This window comes from Anser cygnoides, chromosome 1 (genome assembly GCF_040182565.1).
Source record: "Anser cygnoides isolate HZ-2024a breed goose chromosome 1, Taihu_goose_T2T_genome, whole genome shotgun sequence".
In the NCBI taxonomy this organism is placed as follows: domain Eukaryota; kingdom Metazoa; phylum Chordata; class Aves; order Anseriformes; family Anatidae; genus Anser; species Anser cygnoides.
Window position 1 is genome coordinate 115,085,399 of NC_089873.1, and position 20,382 is coordinate 115,105,780.

A 20,382-nucleotide genomic window follows, 5' to 3' on the forward strand; every position below is an offset into this window, starting at 1 on the left:
GCCAACCTCATCTAGTGGGAGGTGTCCCTGCCCATAGCAGGGGACTTGGAATTAGATTGTCTTTAAAGTCCCTTCTGACCCAAACCATTCTATGATTCTTAAAATTAGACAGCTATGAATGGAGTAACCACTGGTTTTCTTTTTTTTTTTCCTTTTTCTTCTTTTTCTTTTTCTTTTTTTCCTTTTTCCTTTTTCCTTTTTTTTCCTTTTCCTTTTCCTTTTCCCTTTTCCCTTTTCCTTTTCCTTTCCCTTTTCCCTTTCCTTTCCCTTTCCCTTTTTTTTCCTTTTCTTTTTCTTCCTTTTCTTTTTCTTTTTCCTTTTTCTTTGAAACTAAAGATCAAACATTAATACAGTTGCTCATATTTTACTGGACTAAACCATTTTCCACATATCTGTAATCGGAATTTAACTAATGATTTCCATGAAAATACCAGTTAAAGATGTATGCTTCAATTAATTAATACAACAATGTAATATTAACTTACATTTTTATGTTACCTATCAATTACATTGAATTACATTATAACTTCATTAACAAAATAATATGCTCAATAATTTTATAACAAATTTGGTCTTGCAGGACTTTATCAACAGATTTATTTGATGGTAACTTTCCATATTCCAGAGAGCTATGCTTTAGTAGTTTAGGCTTTAATTCTGCACTAATATCCCTGTTGGCAGATCCTGTCCAGAGCTATAAATCAATTATCCCCACATATGGATCCGATTGCAAGATTGGGACCATATACATCAGTTGTGTAATGCACACTTCCTTTTCAGCTATCAAGTTAAATTAGATCTAAATAAAACTAAGCTGATGAAATTACATAGTTGTATTTAAGACTGTAATTCAGCAAAATATGTAATTATAATTCAGGTTACTTAGGAAGTTCGCCTTTTTTTCTAGAACCCCTGCTGCTATGTAATATACAGTTATTTGAATACTAATCACTACATTCTTCATTCCAATAATTGTACTGATTTTGATACATAAATGTTTAAAGTTACAGAGACTGTGCATATGCTTTTTTTCTTTCAAATGCAGTCTTATTTACTTAGTTACAAATTTATAAATATTACACAGCATATAAACATGGGAGGGTGTAGAGTTAGAGTCCTCTGTTCCAGTCAGTGCTTTCCAGAACAGCATTTAATGGCTTTGACCTTTTAAGTTTAAACTGTGTCTATTTGTCACAGCAAGAATGGCTGTTTTAAAGAATGAGGAAAATTAATGTAAAAGTTGGTCCTCAATACAACAAATTCCAGAATATGTTACGTAAGACTACTTCAAAAACATAAGTACTTCTGTAATGCTGTTATTTTAGCAGTCAAGTAGCTAACACAACTATTCAACCTGTATCAACATAGGAAAATCAGTCTTTCAAATCTGACTGAAACTCCTTGTTGGGAATAGGAAAACTTAATTTCAAGAAAAAAAAAAAAAAAGTGCAAAGATACAGAATGTCTTCTAATACAGAGCAATAACAAAGGAAAATGATGTCTCTCAAGCAAGTATATCCAGTGGTCTTCATCTGTGAGTCCTGCCCTTCCTTGCTGACTGGACGTGTGCTACCTTTTGCTGTATCACAGCTTGGAAAAGAGCCATGAAGGCTCATGTAGGAGGAACCTGCCTCCCACAGAGAATTGCCAGCATCCTCTCAAAGTGAACTGTTTTGATGGCTTCTTCAGCTCAAGGATCTAATTCATAATGAATAATCAATGGACGTTCCATGTTCACTAAACAAAATTATTTTTCTCTCTCTGTGAAGAAAATTCACAGTAGAAGCTGATTATATTTGGGAGTTCAATCTGTTCTCTTTGATGTCTGTGTAAACAGCATCAGTGGGAAGAGAATTCAGTATTAGGTTCTTATAATCCTCTCGCATCTCTGCAGTAATTGAGAAATAAAGGAAACAAAGTGAACTGTTGTAATGAACCGTAACAATGAAAATCAGATAATGTCACCCACCAGGTAATAAATCGTTCTTGTACAATGTAATAGGTAACAAGTAACACTTAGTACAAATGAAAACAGTAGGGAGGAAGCTTAGACTAAGTCTGTTCCTATTCATTCTTTGTAGGCTTAAAACATATATTGCATATTGTGAATAAAACATTCCTCAAAGCAATGGCATTTGTAACTCTTAATCTTTGAAAAGATGAAGTAATCTTTCTTGGCATGAGCTTTCTTCTCCATCCATCAAATAGCAAGCAAATTAAAGGAACATCCCAATAGCCTCGAGGAAGTCACGAGGCCTATCCTCTCACCTTCACTGATTTTTGGTATCTTTTTCTCTTTTGAAGTTAGAAAATGGAAAAGACTTTAGTCATTGTAATTTTTTATGTATATTTAAAATTCTCTTTGAATTTCAGTTACACTTTTTTTAGGAGTAGATGCTGATGAGCTTTCCCAAGACACACACAATGTAAATCATTGTATATTTCATAAAGAACAAATATGAATTTTGTAAACATCAACAGAAAGACAAAGGACCCATTATTCAATGTGATTTGTTAACTAAGCTTAATAAAAAGTTTGTTTCTCTAGAACTGCTCTCACCAGGAGCCTGGCCATGTGAGAACCATACCTTTGAACTATTTGGAGGAGTCAAAAGAAAACTCATTAAGGACATTTCTCTCCTTTTACCTGAGGCCATGTTTGTTTTAGGTAAGTATGCTTTGGGAGTTAAGATAAAGGAGGGGCTGAGAGGCCAAGACAAGCAGTCAGCCTGCCACAGAAACAGCAGGCTTTAGACAGTCAAAAACTATGGAGGGTGCAGCTGCAGATTTCTCGCTCCGGGCTGCAGTGGATCACGTCTGTCATTGCTCTAGAGACGCCCAGCAACACTCACTCCATCCAGGAGAACAGCCACAGAGGTAAGACAGAGACAGGCAGAGAACTTTTTTCACCAGCTTTCCATTCCAAACTCCACCAGAAATAATATGAGCTGAAAAACATAGGACTCCCTTAAAAGAGGAATCCAGTTCAAGGAGAGGTATTGCATCCATCTATAGGCACCGCTGAGCATCCCCTTTAAAATAATACCACCAGCTGTATCATAAGGTGAGCAATAAATGGATTCTGCCACTAAGAACAACAACATGGTCACTTTCAAGATGACTAAGAAGCCCAGACTGTAAGTATCATTCAAATGTAATAATTTGGACATTGAATAAACAATGAAAAACAATTTTCAACTTCAGAAATAATGGGCAAAATATGTTTCCGAAAACATTTTGCTTGGAACTGGTATTTTGTTATTCCAATATTTTATCCTTTTCAGTCAAATATTTCAGGATTTACTTGTAAAGGGAAGCAAATGAAAATTCAGGTTGCGATAACTGATTTTTTTAAAGTTTATTTACCTTTTATGTTTAAAATAACTTTTTCATTTCCCCAAATGTATGTAATAGCAGCAGAGAAGGAAACTACTACTGAAAATACCATTTAAAATTGTAGTAGCCATCACCAAAAAATGAGACACACAGCATCCATGACAGTATATGCTCTCTTAAGCTAATTAGATCTGATTGCCCATGTTAGTTTAAAGCTGAAGCTGTCTAATCAATAAATAACCAGGCACACCATGACCATATGTAACCTTTAATTAGACATAGCATATGAGAAGGAGAGTTACTTTTTTATTTTGTAGCAGTACTGCATAAAAAGAAAATATTTCAGCATTAATTACATCATCATTTGGAGTGCAATGCAGTCCCTTTGAGCTGTGAAATCTTAATAGGAAATGATACCTTAGTTAAAAATGTGCAAGTGATTGTCTAACTTGTTTAATCAGATCATAGACAAAGGACAGATTAATATTGCCACAGAAATCAGATTTACCAAATCAGAAAATGTCCTTTCCAGATATTATATGATTCTATGATCAAAACGTGGTGGAAATATAGTTATTTCAAAAGATGCCAGCAGAATCTAACAAACGCAGTTGTATTGTATGGATACCGTATGGATATTACGACAGAGAATTAACTGTGGGAGTGCTATTCTATCTTAATCTTTCAGCAGCCCTGTTTTATGGAGGCCCTGGATGCTCACAGCCAGAGATGGTGAAATGACAGAGAATCAACAAATGGTGAGATTAAATTCTGGAGAAAATAATCCTTATAGAAAACAGGTGCAGAAATGGAAGCTATTTGAACAGAGGAAGTGAGGCTTGGTCTTTTTTTTTTTTTTTTTGTCTTTTTATCAATTTAAAACATTTTCTTCTGTATTAAAATGTTTTGAATTACAATGCATGATAATGTTTAAGAGTATCTCTAATTTGTACCAGATATAAAATCACTATCAGCTCTTAAAGAGCTGCAGAGAGCACTGCTTACTAAGACAATAACATATTTTAACATTTTAACATTTTTATTTGCTTAATTACAAAAATTAAAATATCCTCAGAGTGAATTTTCCATTCCTAGCCCATACGTGATATTGTGTATAAGGCGAAAAAGAGTTGGAGTGAAAATGACTTTAAGGTGAAATTTGAAAAGTATACCTTCAGGTGCACAGTTTTGTTGATTGATGTTTGGGAGGGATGTTGCTATAGCTAAAACAGCTAAGAAATCAAAAGAAAAATTAATTTAAAAGCTCATACTGACAAATGCCTTCGAAAGGCCCAGTGATTATTAGTTCTATTTACTGATTTAGAAAGATTTGTTGATCAGAGGATAAAAGAGATTGAAGCACATTCGACATATGGCCCAACACTGCAAACTTTAAAAAACGTTGAAATGGTGCTCCAGTGCTTAGTTTTAAGCACCTGTGTAAGTTTTTGCAGCATCAGATCCACAGTTACATCTTCAACTTTTTACCAAAAGCTCAGCAGGTTAAGACAATCACTCCCCTTAGTGCAAGTCTTTAAAGACTCATAATTTGTACTATATTCTAACACGTGAAGTATCTTTTTATCATGTACTTTTTGCCTCTTGAAGATGGAGGCTGTAGCTGTACATATCTCTTGGAGTGCCATACCCCTGGCAGGCACCTTAAGGAAAGCCTGCAGAAGAATGTCCTTCCCAGAGGCACCTGTAAATTTGCTAAGAATGAGGGCAATCCTACTCTCATGAGAAGGATTGTATAATTACAGTGACAATTTCAAGGAATTAAGGTTTCTGAAATTGTGGTTTATTACTGAAATTGTGTTTTTGTAGAAAACTGTATTCAAACTGCTTAAAAGTTTTAACCCACACTTGGTCTTCTTCCCATTTGTGCAAGAAAAACAAACCACACACGAAGTTTGCTAATGCTAACAGCACTAGCATAACATTCATGCTGACAGCTTGGCATTGTTTCACACTGAGTTCACCCGAACCAGTTTGTTTGAAAAAATATGTTTTTAAAACATTTCTCCTTCCTTCCTGAAGCTGCTCAGATCCTTCTCATCCACTCTTTATGCCCATTCATCCTCCTTTAGCATCGTAGATGCCTTTGTAACCTGGGACCTAACGAGATGAGGGCTTAGGTGAGGCTTCAGGAGACCTTTCATATGCACTTTTACAGGGTCGTGACAACTGAGGAAAGATGCTTGGATGTTTTGTGTGGTGTATAGGTGGAAAGAGGTGCTGGCTGATACATAGGGACATCCCACAGCTGTGGGAAACTAGAGGCATCTTCTTCAGCAAGATTATTGAGGTTTCTAGAAGGCCTTCAAAAATGGGTTGAGGACAATGTTTTTGCTAGTTGGTTGCATGCCATATACTTTTATTTTCTACAATACATACATACAAATGCCAGTGTTTTATGGATCAGTAGACATTCCAAGCACTGAAGAGAAGCAATTAAGTGTCAATATCCTCCATCTGTGTAACTAAAGAAAAAGTTTAAGAATATACTTATAAAACTCTAACCTGAGAAACTAAAAGATGCCAAGCAAATGACTAAAAAACAGAAGTACTGGTAAAAAAAAAATAAATTGTACTTCTATTGCCAAGATCATGTTTTACAATACACCCTGTGTTTACCTATGTGTGATATTTTCCTTATACAAAAATTAATCCTTTTCATACTAGCTAAATGCAAATGTTATTTATGCCAGAAGAAAAGCCATGAAAATCAGTTTAAAGTTATGCCATATCTACAACATAATACAAATTAGCACTGAACAGGTTCTGCTATATGCAAACAGCTGAATTAGATTTGCAGTTAATTGGGTTTATCAAATTGCTTTCCAGAAACGCTGTATTACAGTCTGAAAAGAAAAATGTACATATATGATGTTTAATCAACACACATTATTACATATATAATTTTAAATACATATAGTAAATATATATATATATATTAAATATATATACTATATATTAAATATATATATATGTTAAATGTATATGCTATCTTCCAAACAGAAGATAGCAAGAAAAAAGCAGATCAATATAGGTAAAAAGACTATTTTAATTTTAATGTAAATATGAAAAATGAAAAACAGCATATGTGTTTATTATTTAACATAGATATTATGATCACACTGACAATGTTCAGCCAGATCACGATCCTGTTTCACTAGGTACTGTGAAAACAAAATAAAGAAGTCTCCCAATTAAAAACCTAACAGCCTGAAGACAAAACGTTCTGGCTACGAGATGAACAGGCAGGCATGGGAGAAAAGACCAACATAAAAAATACAGAGAGAATTCTTTAAGACCCCTTGCTCAATCTGTAGCCCAAGGGCTTTTGGAGGCCCACCAAAATATTCATGCTTAAGCCTACTTCTTCAGAAAGATAGATGAATTGCTCTGACAGTGGCATAAGTCATCTTTGTTTGTCGTAGACAGCTTCTAGATTTCATTCACTAGAAATTATAGTACAGCAAAGTTAAATCTTATTATTTTATGCAAAGTCAAGTTTATAGTAATAGGAAGAGAAAAGAAATGTTAAAGTTATGGAAGAGAACATATGTCTACAAGACCAAGTGATAGGGCTCAGTGACTTTGGAAGTTGCTTCCAGATTTACAGTCCTAATGGGATTTGGTAATGTTAACATTTTTCTGCCAATACTTTTTTTTTTTTTTTTTTTTTTTTACCATGACCTTAATTTTAAAGAGTTTATTATTTGCTAAATTTCATTTTGATATTTAAAATGGATTTTTGCTACCTAGTTTGATTATCAAAAAATGCTTGCTTTTTAAATCACTGTTTGAATAGAAATATCAGATGCCAGCTGTCTCTTGATTTTACTGTTTGGCCACTTAATGCACTTGTGATCCTTGATTAAAATTAAGCTTGCTGATTTGAACATTCCAGCTCCAACCTACTGGTTAGTTAAAGAGGTATTTTATAAACCCCTAAACCCCCACTCATTTAAACTGTTTGAAAACCCTTTTTTTCTTCCAATCACTGAACTTCTATTTGGTGATGTTATTAGCTCACCAGTCTCTACAGATATTCCACAAGATCTTAAGCAGAATGTCCACTACTTTATAGCTTTATGGCTCATAAAACATACAAGTTCAAATGCTTTGTTAAATGCACAACTATGGGCAGCCTGTGGGCAAAAATAATCTCCAAAGTCTGTTTAGTCAGCAGAAAAACTGCAGAGCACCAAACAAAGCAACATTACTGTAGAATTTTACAGCTACCTGTAGAAGAAAAGAGTGGATTTGTCATTTTTAGCTTATTCTATTTAATGTCTCTTTACAGTCAGAACTGGATGGTCAACTGATGAATTTTAGATCAAAAGGAGCCCTGGGGTTTCAACATCCAGTGAGGTGAGTTAAATCCTATCACTTCATATAGGGAAAGTAACAGTCTCCAAGAAAAAACATATTTCTTCTATGGAGAAGTATCAGTTTGTCTCTGCAGTGTTTCATTTTAGTCATGCAGCTTAACTACTCACCAAAGTCTGTAGATTTTTATCTGCCCACCAGGAAAGTTGCCCAGGCTGAACAAAACCTGAAACAATACTCTAATAATGAAAAAAAAAAAAAAGAAAAAAAAGCCATCTCAAAAGAAATAACATTATCCTACCTGATCCAATTTATATTTGCATTGGAATATCCCTCTTTTTTACGAGCATCATTTTTTAAAAGTTGTAGAAATTTAAATTGTATGACCTTTATCCCTTTGTCAAGTTAGTTGAAAACCAGCCAAAGTGGAACCAAGAGGAAAAGATGTGCATACGTATGCACACAAAACCACATGCATATGTATATAGACCACATAAATTTTACTTTAGTGGGAAAACAGGTGAAAACCTGAAATGTAAATTAATGCAACATATTTAAGATGTCAATACAAAACAATATGAATTTTGAAAAAAATCTCTTTCAGCATCCACCTCCTCCTCCACCTGGAGACACTAAAATCACTAAGATCAGCCTGTGTGCAAGAGTCAACCCACCCCAATCTTAATCTTGTGTTTTAATCTTAATTCCAAAATCCCAGAACATTCCTCTCACTTCCTGCAGTCACACGGGATACTTCCATTCTGTACTGAGCTGAAAAACAGAACAAAAAGTCTCAAACATGCATCATTGCCCTGGCAACATTTTATCAGGGAGGGACCTCAGGTAAATACAATACATGATATGCCCAAAGCAACTGAGGTAATTTAAAGTTAACAGTACCTTTTAAGTTAGTAATTTATATTTTAAAAGACAGGGAATCTCAGGATTTTTCTCCCTTCAAATAAAGATAAAAATAGATTTTAGTAGTCAAGTTAGGTTAGCTGGGAAAGTGCCTCATGGTTTTACTTTTTCTCTTCAAATGTTTTCTTATCAGACTATATTTGCCTAAGTCCAAATCCCAAAAGTTTCTTAATAACATCGGAGAAAAGGTTCTGGCTAGTTTTCCAGTGCAAGCTACAATTCATTTCTACAATGATGACACTGACTCTGAGGAAGATGAAGAAGAAACCAGTTCAGCCTAATAATGAACAGTTGTCAGCCTTTATAAAAAAGTAACCAAAAAATAAATAAATCAAGAAATCAGAAAAGGAACTGTCACAAATGCATGGACAAACATCTGACTGAACAAAGAAACACATCAAAGCTTATGAAGACTATTTATAGCTATATAACCAAGAAGAATGAGTCAATGCAACTGGAAATTAAGAGGAAATCCTTTTGTGTTTTGAGAGACTTAAATAAAACCCTGAAACTTAAAAAAAAGTTGTAATGTTTTAAGTTTAGTTGATTAAAGCAATATTTGGATTAAGAATGTGAAGAGCACTGTCTTTGGTTATTCATTATTCTTTTACATTGCAGTCCGGATAAAATGAAAATAGGACTGATCATGAGGGAAAATAATATAATATACAGCCCCATAATAACCTGAAGGCTTTGAAACACAATGTTTGTAAGAATTCAAGACCGGAATGATTTCAAATGCAAGACTATTGTTTATTAGCTCTATGGGAGGACATTTGTTTTTTAACACTGTATGCCAGTTTAACATAAGCAATTTCAACAGAGATTCCAATATAACTTCCTGTCAAGATAAGTTTTAAATGACAGCCTTGTGATATCTTCTGTTATTCTTAATTTTTCCCCCTCTAATCAGAAAAGTGCCTTGTTGTCAGCCAGGAGAAAAAAATAACAACTCAGTTAAAAACTATGATATAGGTTAATGGCATATTAAAACATATTACATACTAACTTTGTTTTTGTCTTATTTGCTACGAATTTCCCCCCCCCCGCCCTCAGTGGGCTTACTGAGGTCTGTAAAAAAGCATCCTGGACGAGCACCAGCAGCTTCATTAAAAATATTCCCAGGCAGAAAAATGCTGGAGGTTTAGAAGTACCAGACAAGCGGCCACTGTATAAATGCAGATCAGCTACTCAAAACGGGTGCCATAAGCCTGCTGTATTCTAGACACTGATGTTCACTCTTGAAATAAATGCAATGAAGTGAGAGGGGGAGAAAGGATAACGAAAATATAGTCCATGCAAACAACAAAATATCACAACTTTTTAGCCTGGGAGACATGATTGAATATGTAAATATAGTCTTGAACATTTGAGAGGCTTCCAGATAGCGGGGAATGATTGAACATCAAATGAAAATAGTGAGCAGTGGGTTTAAAATGAAGCGAGTACTTCACCCAACTTGTGATTATGCTGTGATGTTGTGGAAACTGTCTACCTACTTATAAAAAGTAAATGAAACAATTTCATAAGAAAAATATAAAGATCCTGCACAGAAGTTTCCTGATTCACATTGTTACAGGCTGGGAAATTATTCTGGGGAAATATTACTAGCTTCTTGCCCTAACCTTTGCTCTTCCATGAGTGTGTACTACTAGTCAGTGTCGGAGAGATCATGGTAGCTAAATTTACCTTTGGTCTTGCATGAAACGTATTCTTAAATGGGCTACATCAGATGTAGTTTTAATTACATGAGCAAGAGCTGTTGCAAATCCATACCTCTGAAACACAAAAAAAATAGCTTCAGAGAAGTATGTTCTTTAGGAGAGTATAACAAACCTTATTATTAGAAAAATGAAACTGCATAGTGGATACCAGTCTTACCAAAGGCTCTTAAGAATATCAAAATAAATCACCTTAAATATCTGCTAAGGTCAGATAACATGTTATCAGCATAAACTGATTCAGTTTCTCAGTCAATACTACCCTGACTACGTCACATTTGCTTTCCCCCTTATTGTTAAATTCCATTTTCAAATTAAGGTATTATTACTGTATTATTTTCCTGATTGGTAATATTTAGCTACAGTTATTAGAGGAAGCTAAATCTACATTATTCTTTCCCAAACACACCAGCATTTTTTGTGTGTCATATAAACAAATGTCTCTTCATGTTACAATGTCAACATAACCTTATTTGCACACTTAAATAAATTGTGCATTGTAATTCCTTACCAGTTTGCTAACAATTAACTAAAGACTAAAAGTGAACTAATTATAGCATCTCTGTTTCTCAACTGCTGTTAATTTTCAGTTTTCAGTTCTGGTTTGTTACTTCATCTGCAATTTGACCTTGTGAAGTTTTCAGTGACCTTAGGATCATCCATCATTTCCAGGAAAAAGATAACAAAGCATCCCCAAATAATGAGTTTATCATGAGTTTACTACTTCAAAGACAAGGCTAGAAATGTACCATTTTACAGATTAAATTGTTGGCTCAGGACCTCGTCTTGCAGAATTTCTGTTACTAGTTTAACAACTGTAACATTTCCAGCAAATGCTACCTTTCCATTTCCATTGTTTGTCTAAAATTAGGAAAGTGACAGGTAAGTTCATGTCCCACTGGTACTTGAATGCTGGAGAGGTACCTAGACAATGCCTATTTGCCTAAATGTTGTTACACACCTTTTAGCCCATTCTCCCATCACAATAGCTATTTTAAAGATAATCAAATCAAGTTGACAGCATCCCAAAACTATACTCAGATTTTTAAGATGGCCTGTACAATTCAGATTGCTTTAGGTAACAGCAAAACTATACCTACATATCACAAGGAGAAAGACAACTCTGTTTAACTACTGCTGAAAGAAGTATCTTCACACAGCATTGTTTCCTACATCACTTTCATGCTCACAAAATGAAGTAAAATTTGAGTTGCCATGTTTCTCCTTGTTTCCTTTTCTTATTGCAATCATCCTATCTGTAGGAACAGTAAACACTAACGCACACAATTGTGCTAGCTTTTATAACATTTGCATATTTTACTCCACAAGCTTGTATGTTTGATCTTCATAACCAGGCGTTTACCTCTTTTATTACATCTCCCTGTTGATCACGAAGTGAAAGAATACTTCTATTGACATACTTAACAACAAAAATAAAATTATGTGAATACAGAGAGAATTTAGTTTTCTGCTACTTCATATGCATAAGTTAAATATTTGTGCTAAAGCTTCCAAGTTTACAGCATTCAATACAGTGCAATTCAATAAAAGACTTTATCCAAGTCTTTTCTGAAGTCTCAGAAGACTTTATCCAAGATAAAGTCATGGAAATGATTAAAAAGGGAAGCTATTCCCAAAGTTTCTTTTTCAATACTTCTCAATATTATAAACATCACCTGTGTTGTTACTACCCTTCTCTTTACAGGTAAGATAGAAAGGAGGGATCTTTATCATCATTATACAAATTTGGCAACCACAGTTCCGTAATTTTCTTTGGCATTCAGCCTTTTTGTTTGAAAGAACACACATTTGTTATTTTTTATTACATGCTTACACACACATTCATTCCAATACCATTTGGGGGGAACCTGTCTTATCACACAAACCTTATACTGAGATGTGTAAAAACCCATGAGCCTCCAACACATTAAAAATTGAAGGAAAAAAACAGAAGTTGAATTAAACTCTACTGATTACTACTGGTTGTGCTATAGAAAGATGCCATCAATAAGCCACAAGGGTGAAAATGAGGGCAAATTTTGGTTTTGCTTTTATTTAGTTAGTTTTTGCCTGTCTGATAATAAGGGACACCTGATATCCAAAGCCTTTAAACAGGTATGTTTTGTAAAGAAAGGCACTACTAGCAACACATTTCAATCATTTCAGGTTTTCTTAGAATGGCAAAATGTAAGACAAAATCTATATAAACTCCTCTAAATAACTATAGCTAATGTTTGCTGTGTGTTTACAAAAGGCAGAACCTCTCTTCTCTTTGCGGTAGAGCTGTGTATCTTTTGCTTAATTGCAGCCATAGGCAAGACCATGAACTGATGAATCCCAAATAAAATACATGTATCCCCCAGCAAAATACATTTGATAGCCCATAGACACCATGTTATCTAGTTTTATTTTGATCACAAAGGCAACTTCTGAAGTGTCAATTGTTATTCCTGAGTTGAAGAAAAGGTCACTACAGTGCCTTTGAAGCACCGCTACACAGTAGTGACAGAAAAGCAAAGATTGAGTTTCATGCCTGCAAGTTTTACTTAAACAAATGGCCCCAGTTTACCTATTCACTTAGGTGCCTCTGTTGGTTTTCCCATAATTGTGAGGTCAGCAGTTAAATGAAATGGCAGATTCATCACTGATACAATCTTTGTCCAACGTTTACCGTCCTTTAATTTGTGTGCTTTCAGGGCCTGAGGGTATTTTCCAGTAGCTTTTCTTTATCCTGAAGGGATTTGGGACTCCTTAACAGGGGACTAAATTAATCCTTACATTAAATGATAACAGAAACATGGCCTTCACTAGTTGTCAATTTAGAATTAAAAACAAAATTGCTTTCTCAGAAAGCAAAAGGAACAGAGAATGCAGACAGAAACTCCATGGGAGAACAAAAAAAAAAAAAAAGATTAGTCAATACTTCAGTGCCTACAACACAATTAGAGAATTAACAAAAGAATAAATACATCTTCATGTCTGTTGATCATAAAACCTTGCATTCACCCTATAGATGGGTGTTTGAGCATGTAAGTTAAGATAAACTGAAGGGCAAAAATGGGGCAGGGGAAAAGTAACAGCAACTGAGAGCACTCTGAAAAACAAAACATCACAAAGAAGTCTACAACTTTCAAGCAAAAAACATTTTACTAACTTACAGTCATGAAGATTAGATACAAATACTCATTCTTATAAAATATGCCCAAACAATACACTTAAAATGCAGCATACATGAAAGAACATTTACTTTTTAAGAAATATTTGAACTACTGCCATAAATTACTGTGCTTTGTGTTATAATCCAGACTACAACAAGGTGGACCTGGAGGTTCCTTCAACCTAGTTTTCAGTGTTTTAAAGAAAGCTTAATAAATGTAATCTCAATAGTTGTTTCAGAAAATTTTTACAACATAGCTCCCTTATTTCTGATAATCTTGGTATTTTAATTAATTGAGGAAGGGATGCCATCCGAAGGGACCTGGACAGGCTGGAGAAGTGGACCAAAGTGAATCTAATGAGGTTCAAAAAGTCCGAGTGCAAGGTGCTGCACCTGGGTTGGGGCAATCCCAGACATGAGCACAGACTGGGAGAGGAACTCAGTGAGAGCAGCCCTGCAGAGCAGGACTTGGGGGTTCTGGTGGATGAAAAGATCAACATGAGCCAGCAGTGTGCTTGCAGCCCAGAAGGCCAGCTGCATCCTGGGCTGCACCAACAGAGGAGTGGCCAGCAGGCAAAAGGAGGGAGTTGTCCCCCTCTGCTCTGCCCTTCTGACACCTCACTTGGAGTGCTGCGTCCAGGTCTGGGGCCCCCAGCACAAGAAGGATGTGGGGCTGTTCGAGTGGGGACAGAGGAGGGCCAGGAAGTTGGTCAGAGGGCTGGAGCACCTCTCCTTTGAAGAAAGGCTGAGAGAGCTGTGGCTGTTCAGCCTGGAGAACAGAAGGTTCTGGGATGACCTCATTGCAGCCCCTCAATACTTAGAGGGGACTTATGAAAAAGACGGAGAGCAACTTTTTGCTCAGTTAGATAATGACAGGACAAGGGGGAATGGTTTTAAACTAAAAGAGGGCAGATTAGATTATAGGTTGGGAGGAAATTCTTCACTCAGAGGGTAGTGAGGCGCTAGACCAGGCTGACCAGAGAGATTGTGGATGCCCCATCCCTGGAGGTGTTCAAGACCAGGTTGGATGAGGCCCTGGGCAACCACCTGATATAGTGGGTGGAATCCCTGCCTATGCCAGGGAGTTTGGAACTGGACGATCTTCAAGGTCCCTTCCAACCCAAGCCATTCTGTGGTTCTATGGTTAATAAGTCCAGCAACTTGGGGGAGAAAAAAAAAAAGAAGTTTGTTGAGTGAAAAACTGTGTAAAGAAAAATCAACCACTATATACCTTGACCCAGAACAAATATTATAGAATCACAGGAAAGTTGCTAACTTTAAGGAAGTAAAAATTAACTACATTTTACTAATATTTACATATGAAAACCATACATTTACAATGTAAACACTTCAATTTAACTTTATATAAAAAAGCTTTAAGCATTTGATAAATAAAACACCTTTGCACTCCCCAGACTCAGTGAGAAACAAAATTAAGCTAGGTCCAAATATTATCTTTTACTCTGAAGGAAATTACAAGTAGCAACCTGCAAGTAATAGAATGCTATTTTAAAATCAAAAGAACAGTTAGATAAATTAATGTGGCATAATTTTCATATCAATGCAAGTTAGTAAGCTGCATGCATAATAATAAAACCAAACCATCTCAATGAAATGTTTTTACATAATTTAGTTAGAAACTCAGAACAAAAAGCTCTGTTATAAAATCAGAAAGAAGTTTCTTTTCGCGTGGGAAGGTTTTGATTTTACTTACATAATGCTTCAACTAATCAGCTAATGCAAACAAGTCTTAATGAGAACTATCTGCTATTGCAGATTCCTTTTTCAGGAAGAAAAAACATTCTGTTTACTTCACTGATGGGAATATCTCTCAATGCTGGAATTGCTTCTTCTTGAAATTTCTTCTGTTGCTGCTTTTTTGCATAGTTATCTACAGAAAATAGTTAAGACATTCCATATATTAAAGACATTTTATTTGAAGAAATGTTACATAATGCAACACTGTATAAAATTAGCTACTGAGTGCTGAGGTATAACAAGATGGTAAATCAGAAACACTTTATATCAACATATATGAGCATATATATATATACACATATATGTAAATAAACATATATTAAGAGGCCCCGAAGAAATCAATCCTGCCCTTCTGCTGGAATCTTTGTCTAGAACTTTGCTTGGTTTAAAATGCTGTATGACATTAAACCAAAACTACCTGAAGATAAACAGAGTGAACAAGCCCTACAGTGAATAGCTCAGTCTGTACTGTGGACACTTAATATTACAATTCCTGCTGGGAAATGCTGTTCACCCTCCCTTTAACTTGGCTTCTTGTTCCTATCACCATGCAGCACCCATTCTTACAACAGCATAAACTTGTTTACAGGTGCATTTTGAACAGTTCCCTCAGCAAAAAAAAGAAAAAAAAAAAAAAGACAAGAGTAGCTGCTTTTCAAACTGAGTAGGTCCCCCATCTCACCTGCCATACAACCGTGCAGCCTCTTGGGCTGGCACCAAGTGAAAGGGTGGCATGAGAAGCACATGTCTGGTCAAGCTTTATAGGCCCAAGCCCTGTTCCTCTAACGTTGTCTGTTTTACTAACAGAGTATGCTTTACTAGTTGGAAACCACTGCATCAGACAGCAAAGAGTTTTTCTCTCTTAGCACAGGAGCAGGCCACGTGCCGAAAGATCAGCTGGCATGGGAGAAGACCAGCCTGGCTGAACAGTGAGCTGTGGCCAGAGCTCAGGATGAAAAAGAGGGTTTATGAGCTTTGGAACAAGGGGCAGGCCACTCAAAAGGGCTACAAAGATGTCATGAGGCTGTGCAGGGAGAAAATTAGCAGGGTCAAAAGGCCAACTTGAGCTCAATCTGACTACGGCTGTTAAAGACAATACAAAATATTCTTATAAATATAAACAAGGAGGACTAAGGAGAATCGTCATCATTTTTTGGAGGTGGGGGGAAACATAGTGACAAGAGATGAAGAAAAGACTGAAGTACTTAATGCCTTCTTTGCCTCAGTCTTCAGTAGCAAGTTCTCCAGGCACCTAGCCCTCTGAGCTGGTAAATAGGGACAGGGAGCAGAGTGAAGCCCTCATAATCCACGAGGAAATGGTTAGCCACCTGCTAAATCACTTAGACATACACAAGTCTATGGAGCTGGATGGGATCCACCTGAGGGTGCTGAGAGAACTGGCAGAAGAACTGGCCAAGCCGCTTTCCATCATTTATCAGCAGTCCTGGCTACCAGGGAAGGTCCCAGCTGACTGGCGGCCAGCAAACGTGACGCTCATTGACAAGAAGGGCTGAAAGGAGAATTCGGGAAACTATAGGCCTGTCAGTCTGACTTGGTGCCAGGGAATTTCATGGAGCAGATTATCTTGAGTGCCATCACGCAGCATTTACAGGACAACCAGGTGATCATGCCCAGTCAGCATGGGTTTATCCAAGACAGGTCCTGCTTGACAAACCTGATCTCCTTCTCTGACAAAGTGATGTGCTCAGTGGATGAGGGAAAGGCTGTGGATGTGGTCTGCCTAGACTTCAGTAAAGTTTCCCACAGCATTCTCCTGAAGAAGCTGGATGCTCAAGGCTTGAATGGGCGTACTCTTCCTTGGGTTAAAAACTGGCTGGGTGCCCAGGCCCAAAGATTCGTGGTGAATGGAGTTAAATCCAGCTGGAGGCCAGTCACTAGTGGTGCTCCCCGGGGCTCAGTACTGGGGACACTTCTCTTCAGTATCTTTATCAGTGATCTGGACGAGGGGATGGAGTGCACCCTCAGTAAGTTTGCAGATGATACCAAGTTAGGCACAAGTGTTGATCTGCTCAGGGGTAGGAGGGTTCTGAAGAGGGATCTGGATAGGCTGGATCAGTAGGCTGAGGCCAAGTGAATGAAGTTCATCAAGGCCAAATGCTGTATCCTCCACTTGAGGTGCAACAACCCCATGCAATGCTACAGACTGGGGGAAAGCTGCCCAGTGGAAAGGGACCTGGGTGTGTTGGTCAATAGCCGGCTGAACATGAGCCAGCAGTGTGCTCAGGTGGCCAAGAAGGCCAACAGCATCCTGGCCTGTATCAGCAATAGTGTGGCCAGCAGCACTAGAGAAGTGATCATCCTTCTATACTTGGCTCTGGTGAGGCCGCCCCTCAAATACTGTGTTCAGTTTGGGGCCCCTCACTACAAGAAAGACATTTATGTGCTCAAGTGTGTCCAAAGAAGGGTGACGAAGCTGGTGAAGGGCCTTGAGAGCAAGTCATATGAGGAGTGCCTGAAGTAGCTGGGGTTGTTTAGCCTTGAGAAAAGGAGGCTCAGGGGAGACCTTATCATGCTGTACAATTACCTTAAGGGATGCTACACCAAGATGGGGATTGGACTCTTCTCCCAAGCACCAAGTGATAAGACGAGGGGAAACAACCTCAAGTTGCACCAGGGGAGGTTTAAGTTGGATATTAGGAGAAATTTCTTTACTGAAAGGGTTGTATGGCATTGGAATAGGCTGCCCAGGGACGTGGCTGAGCCACCATCCCTGGAGGTCTTCAAAAAACGTGTAGATGTAGAGCTTAGTAGCGTGGTTTAGTGGTGGACTTTAGTACTAGGTTAAACGTTGGGCTAGATGATCTTAGAGGTCTTTTCCAACCTGAATGATTCTATGATTCTACACATATATATATAGAGAGAGAAATTATCAGCTAAGTATCAAAATCTTGAAAACAAACCAAAACCAACCAAACAAAAAAAACCCCACACCAATAAAATTACCTGTAACGGTATGCGTGGAATTAAGTGGAGCGGTACTCATCATGTTAATACCAAAAAGTAATATATAACCAATTCCTACAGAAACTAGTAGGTATGCTGGCAAAGCAACTGCCCAGTACCTGGGGAAACAGATTTTAAAATTTATATTTTGCAATAACAAACATCTAACAATATAACAGTTTTAATGCAGTGATTGTTATTGCATCTAGCACAAACTTGGAAACATGAAAAGAAGCACTACCGCTGAGTAGGGACCCTGGTTTCTCCAAAGAGAACTGACTGCAGAATCACTGTAACTAGTGAGGGTATAAACTGTCAAGTAGATTCATTTAGAGGTTTTTTTTTTTTTAATTTAAAGTCTACTGTATTTTCATTGGCAAACTCCCTGAAAACAAAATTTCCAATTTATCATAAAACATTGAAATACTATCTGTTTCATTACAATTTTCAACATAACTACTTATCCACATGAAATAATGCTTCACAAAGATTACAGTCTTTTATCATCAGGAAAAAATGGATTAAATTTAAGACCACTATTTAAAAAATAGTTTCACTGTTTCCTGTCTGAAAATAATTACACATGTCCAAATGTAACAGCCTGAGGTTGAACTTAAGAGCTTGAAGTTGAACTTACTTTTGAGGCCAGTACGTTAGTCCCAGTGAGAAGAGCCAAGTCTCAGGAACATATGCCCAGATAAGATACAGTACTGCACAAAAGAATTAAAAAGCCGTAACAGTCCAACTGATACCATTTTAGACCTCCTTCTTAAGATTTAGATCAATACTTTCACACTGGGACGTACCAAGACAGTATTTTGCTTTTACACAATTGAAATCAAAATAGCTGTACCAAGACATTGTAGAATATGCATCTCACACATAGCCTGCCCAATACGGAGGAACCATTTTGCAGCTGCTTATATGATACCACTTTTATATTTGCATTAACATCTAGTTTCTGATTTCCTATATAGACATACAAGAATTTCTTGCACTTGCTTAGAACTGCAGCACAAGAAAAGCTCAGTAAAAGGATACCAAATGAGACTATGGAGACAATATTAAAGCAGAAAATGATCATGCAGGGGGGCATTTGACTGAAAAAAAGCTGGTAGAATTGCAGTGCTTGTGTGAAAGAACAGTTCAGAAAAAAAATACTGGAAACAATTCCCGACTCATGGTAAGCTAATAAGCATTTACACATCAACAAAAACAACACTGAGAAATTTTAATCCCTATCAATAAATCCAGAATAAGGCTTAGCAAAAATTGATGGGAATAGGTTGGTAGCCAAGCAGTGACACAAGCTGTGGAACTGTGGTGGCTTCCTGTGGGATGAATGGAAGCCAACGCCTTTTCCCTTCTACTTACCTTCTTAAGGTGAGAAAAATTCATAGCAGGATCCTGTTCTACTATTCAATTACAGTACATTTGCAGAAGCATTTCTTGCATTGAAAGTGTCTCACGATCTCAAGCTTTAGCCCTGTATGGGCATGTAAGATACGCCCAGTGAATGCTAAAGCACCTGTCACATCAGCAGTGAAACGATTGACCTAGTTTGTTTTTTTTGTTTGTTTGTTTTTTCAGTATTTGTGTGGGGAAGGTTTCACTACAGTGATTAGTGAGAACATAAGTAGCTCAAGTAAAAAAAAACTACTAAAATTAGAATACAGAGGGTTTTTAACATAATACTTTGACTCCGTGACACCTTCCAAGCCCCACAGTAGTACGAGGGACAGACAGAACTTGACGTTGTCACAGAAGGCCATGTAACAACTCACGGAGGGAGTGCCGCCTTGCCCCTCCAGCAGCAGCCCAGCACCACTCCAGCCCCCCGGGGGCTCCCCTGAAGGACGACATTTGCCCCGCAAGCACAGTGCCGCTCCGGTATACTCACTAAAGCCGAACCAGGATCCCAGAAACAGAGCGAAGCCGTATATCGCCCGTTCCGGCAGCGGGGCCGGGGAGTTCTCCACCATCCCGGGCTCTCCGCTTGGGGGGCGGTACGGGAGGCAGGAGAAGAAGGAGGAGGAGGAGGAGGAGGAGGCGGAGGACGTGCAGCACCCCCCGCACATGCGCCCTCAGAGCAGCCGGGGCAGGCTGCGGGCGAACGCATGCGCCCAGGCGGGGGCCGGGCGGAGCCGGGGAGGGTCCCGGAGCAGAGCCGCGGTTCCGGAGGGGCCG

General features: G+C 37.5%; 3 protein-coding genes across 6 annotated transcripts in view; 2 read left to right on the forward strand and 1 right to left on the reverse strand.

Moving 5' to 3' along the window:
* Positions 1-245: 245 nt before the first annotated feature.
* PIGP (phosphatidylinositol glycan anchor biosynthesis class P) lies at positions 246-20,273 on the reverse strand. 2 transcript variants are annotated; one of them, XM_048071352.2, is made up of 5 exons: positions 20,096-20,273; positions 18,833-18,905; positions 18,196-18,314; positions 15,188-15,364; positions 246-1,888 (listed from the first exon to the last, which is right to left on the reverse strand). In XM_048071352.2, exons 1-4 carry the CDS (start codon positions 20,271-20,273, stop codon positions 15,234-15,236), a joined length of 501 nt encoding a protein of 166 aa, XP_047927309.1. In that variant the 3' UTR covers positions 246-1,888; positions 15,188-15,233. The 2 variants fall into 2 exon arrangements, with proteins under 2 accessions (XP_047927309.1, XP_013036834.2); XM_013181380.3 differs by lacking the exon at positions 246-1,888 and adding an exon at positions 10,387-14,633.
* On the forward strand, positions 2,458-9,554 carry RIPPLY3 (ripply transcriptional repressor 3). Its single transcript, XM_013181381.3, has 4 exons — positions 2,458-2,877; positions 4,025-4,094; positions 7,649-7,716; positions 8,729-9,554. The coding sequence occupies exons 1-4, from the start codon at positions 2,768-2,770 to the stop codon at positions 8,874-8,876; spliced, it is 396 nt and encodes a 131-aa protein (XP_013036835.2). The 5' UTR covers positions 2,458-2,767; the 3' UTR covers positions 8,877-9,554.
* The window catches only part of TTC3 (tetratricopeptide repeat domain 3), a 64,003-nt gene continuing 63,871 nt past the window's right edge, over positions 20,251-20,382 (forward strand). For all 3 annotated transcript variants that reach the window (XM_066978644.1, XM_066978648.1, XM_066978647.1), the window contains exon 1: positions 20,251-20,382. In XM_066978644.1, the coding sequence (XP_066834745.1) occupies positions 20,313-20,382 (70 nt within the window). In that variant the 5' untranslated portion in view covers positions 20,251-20,312.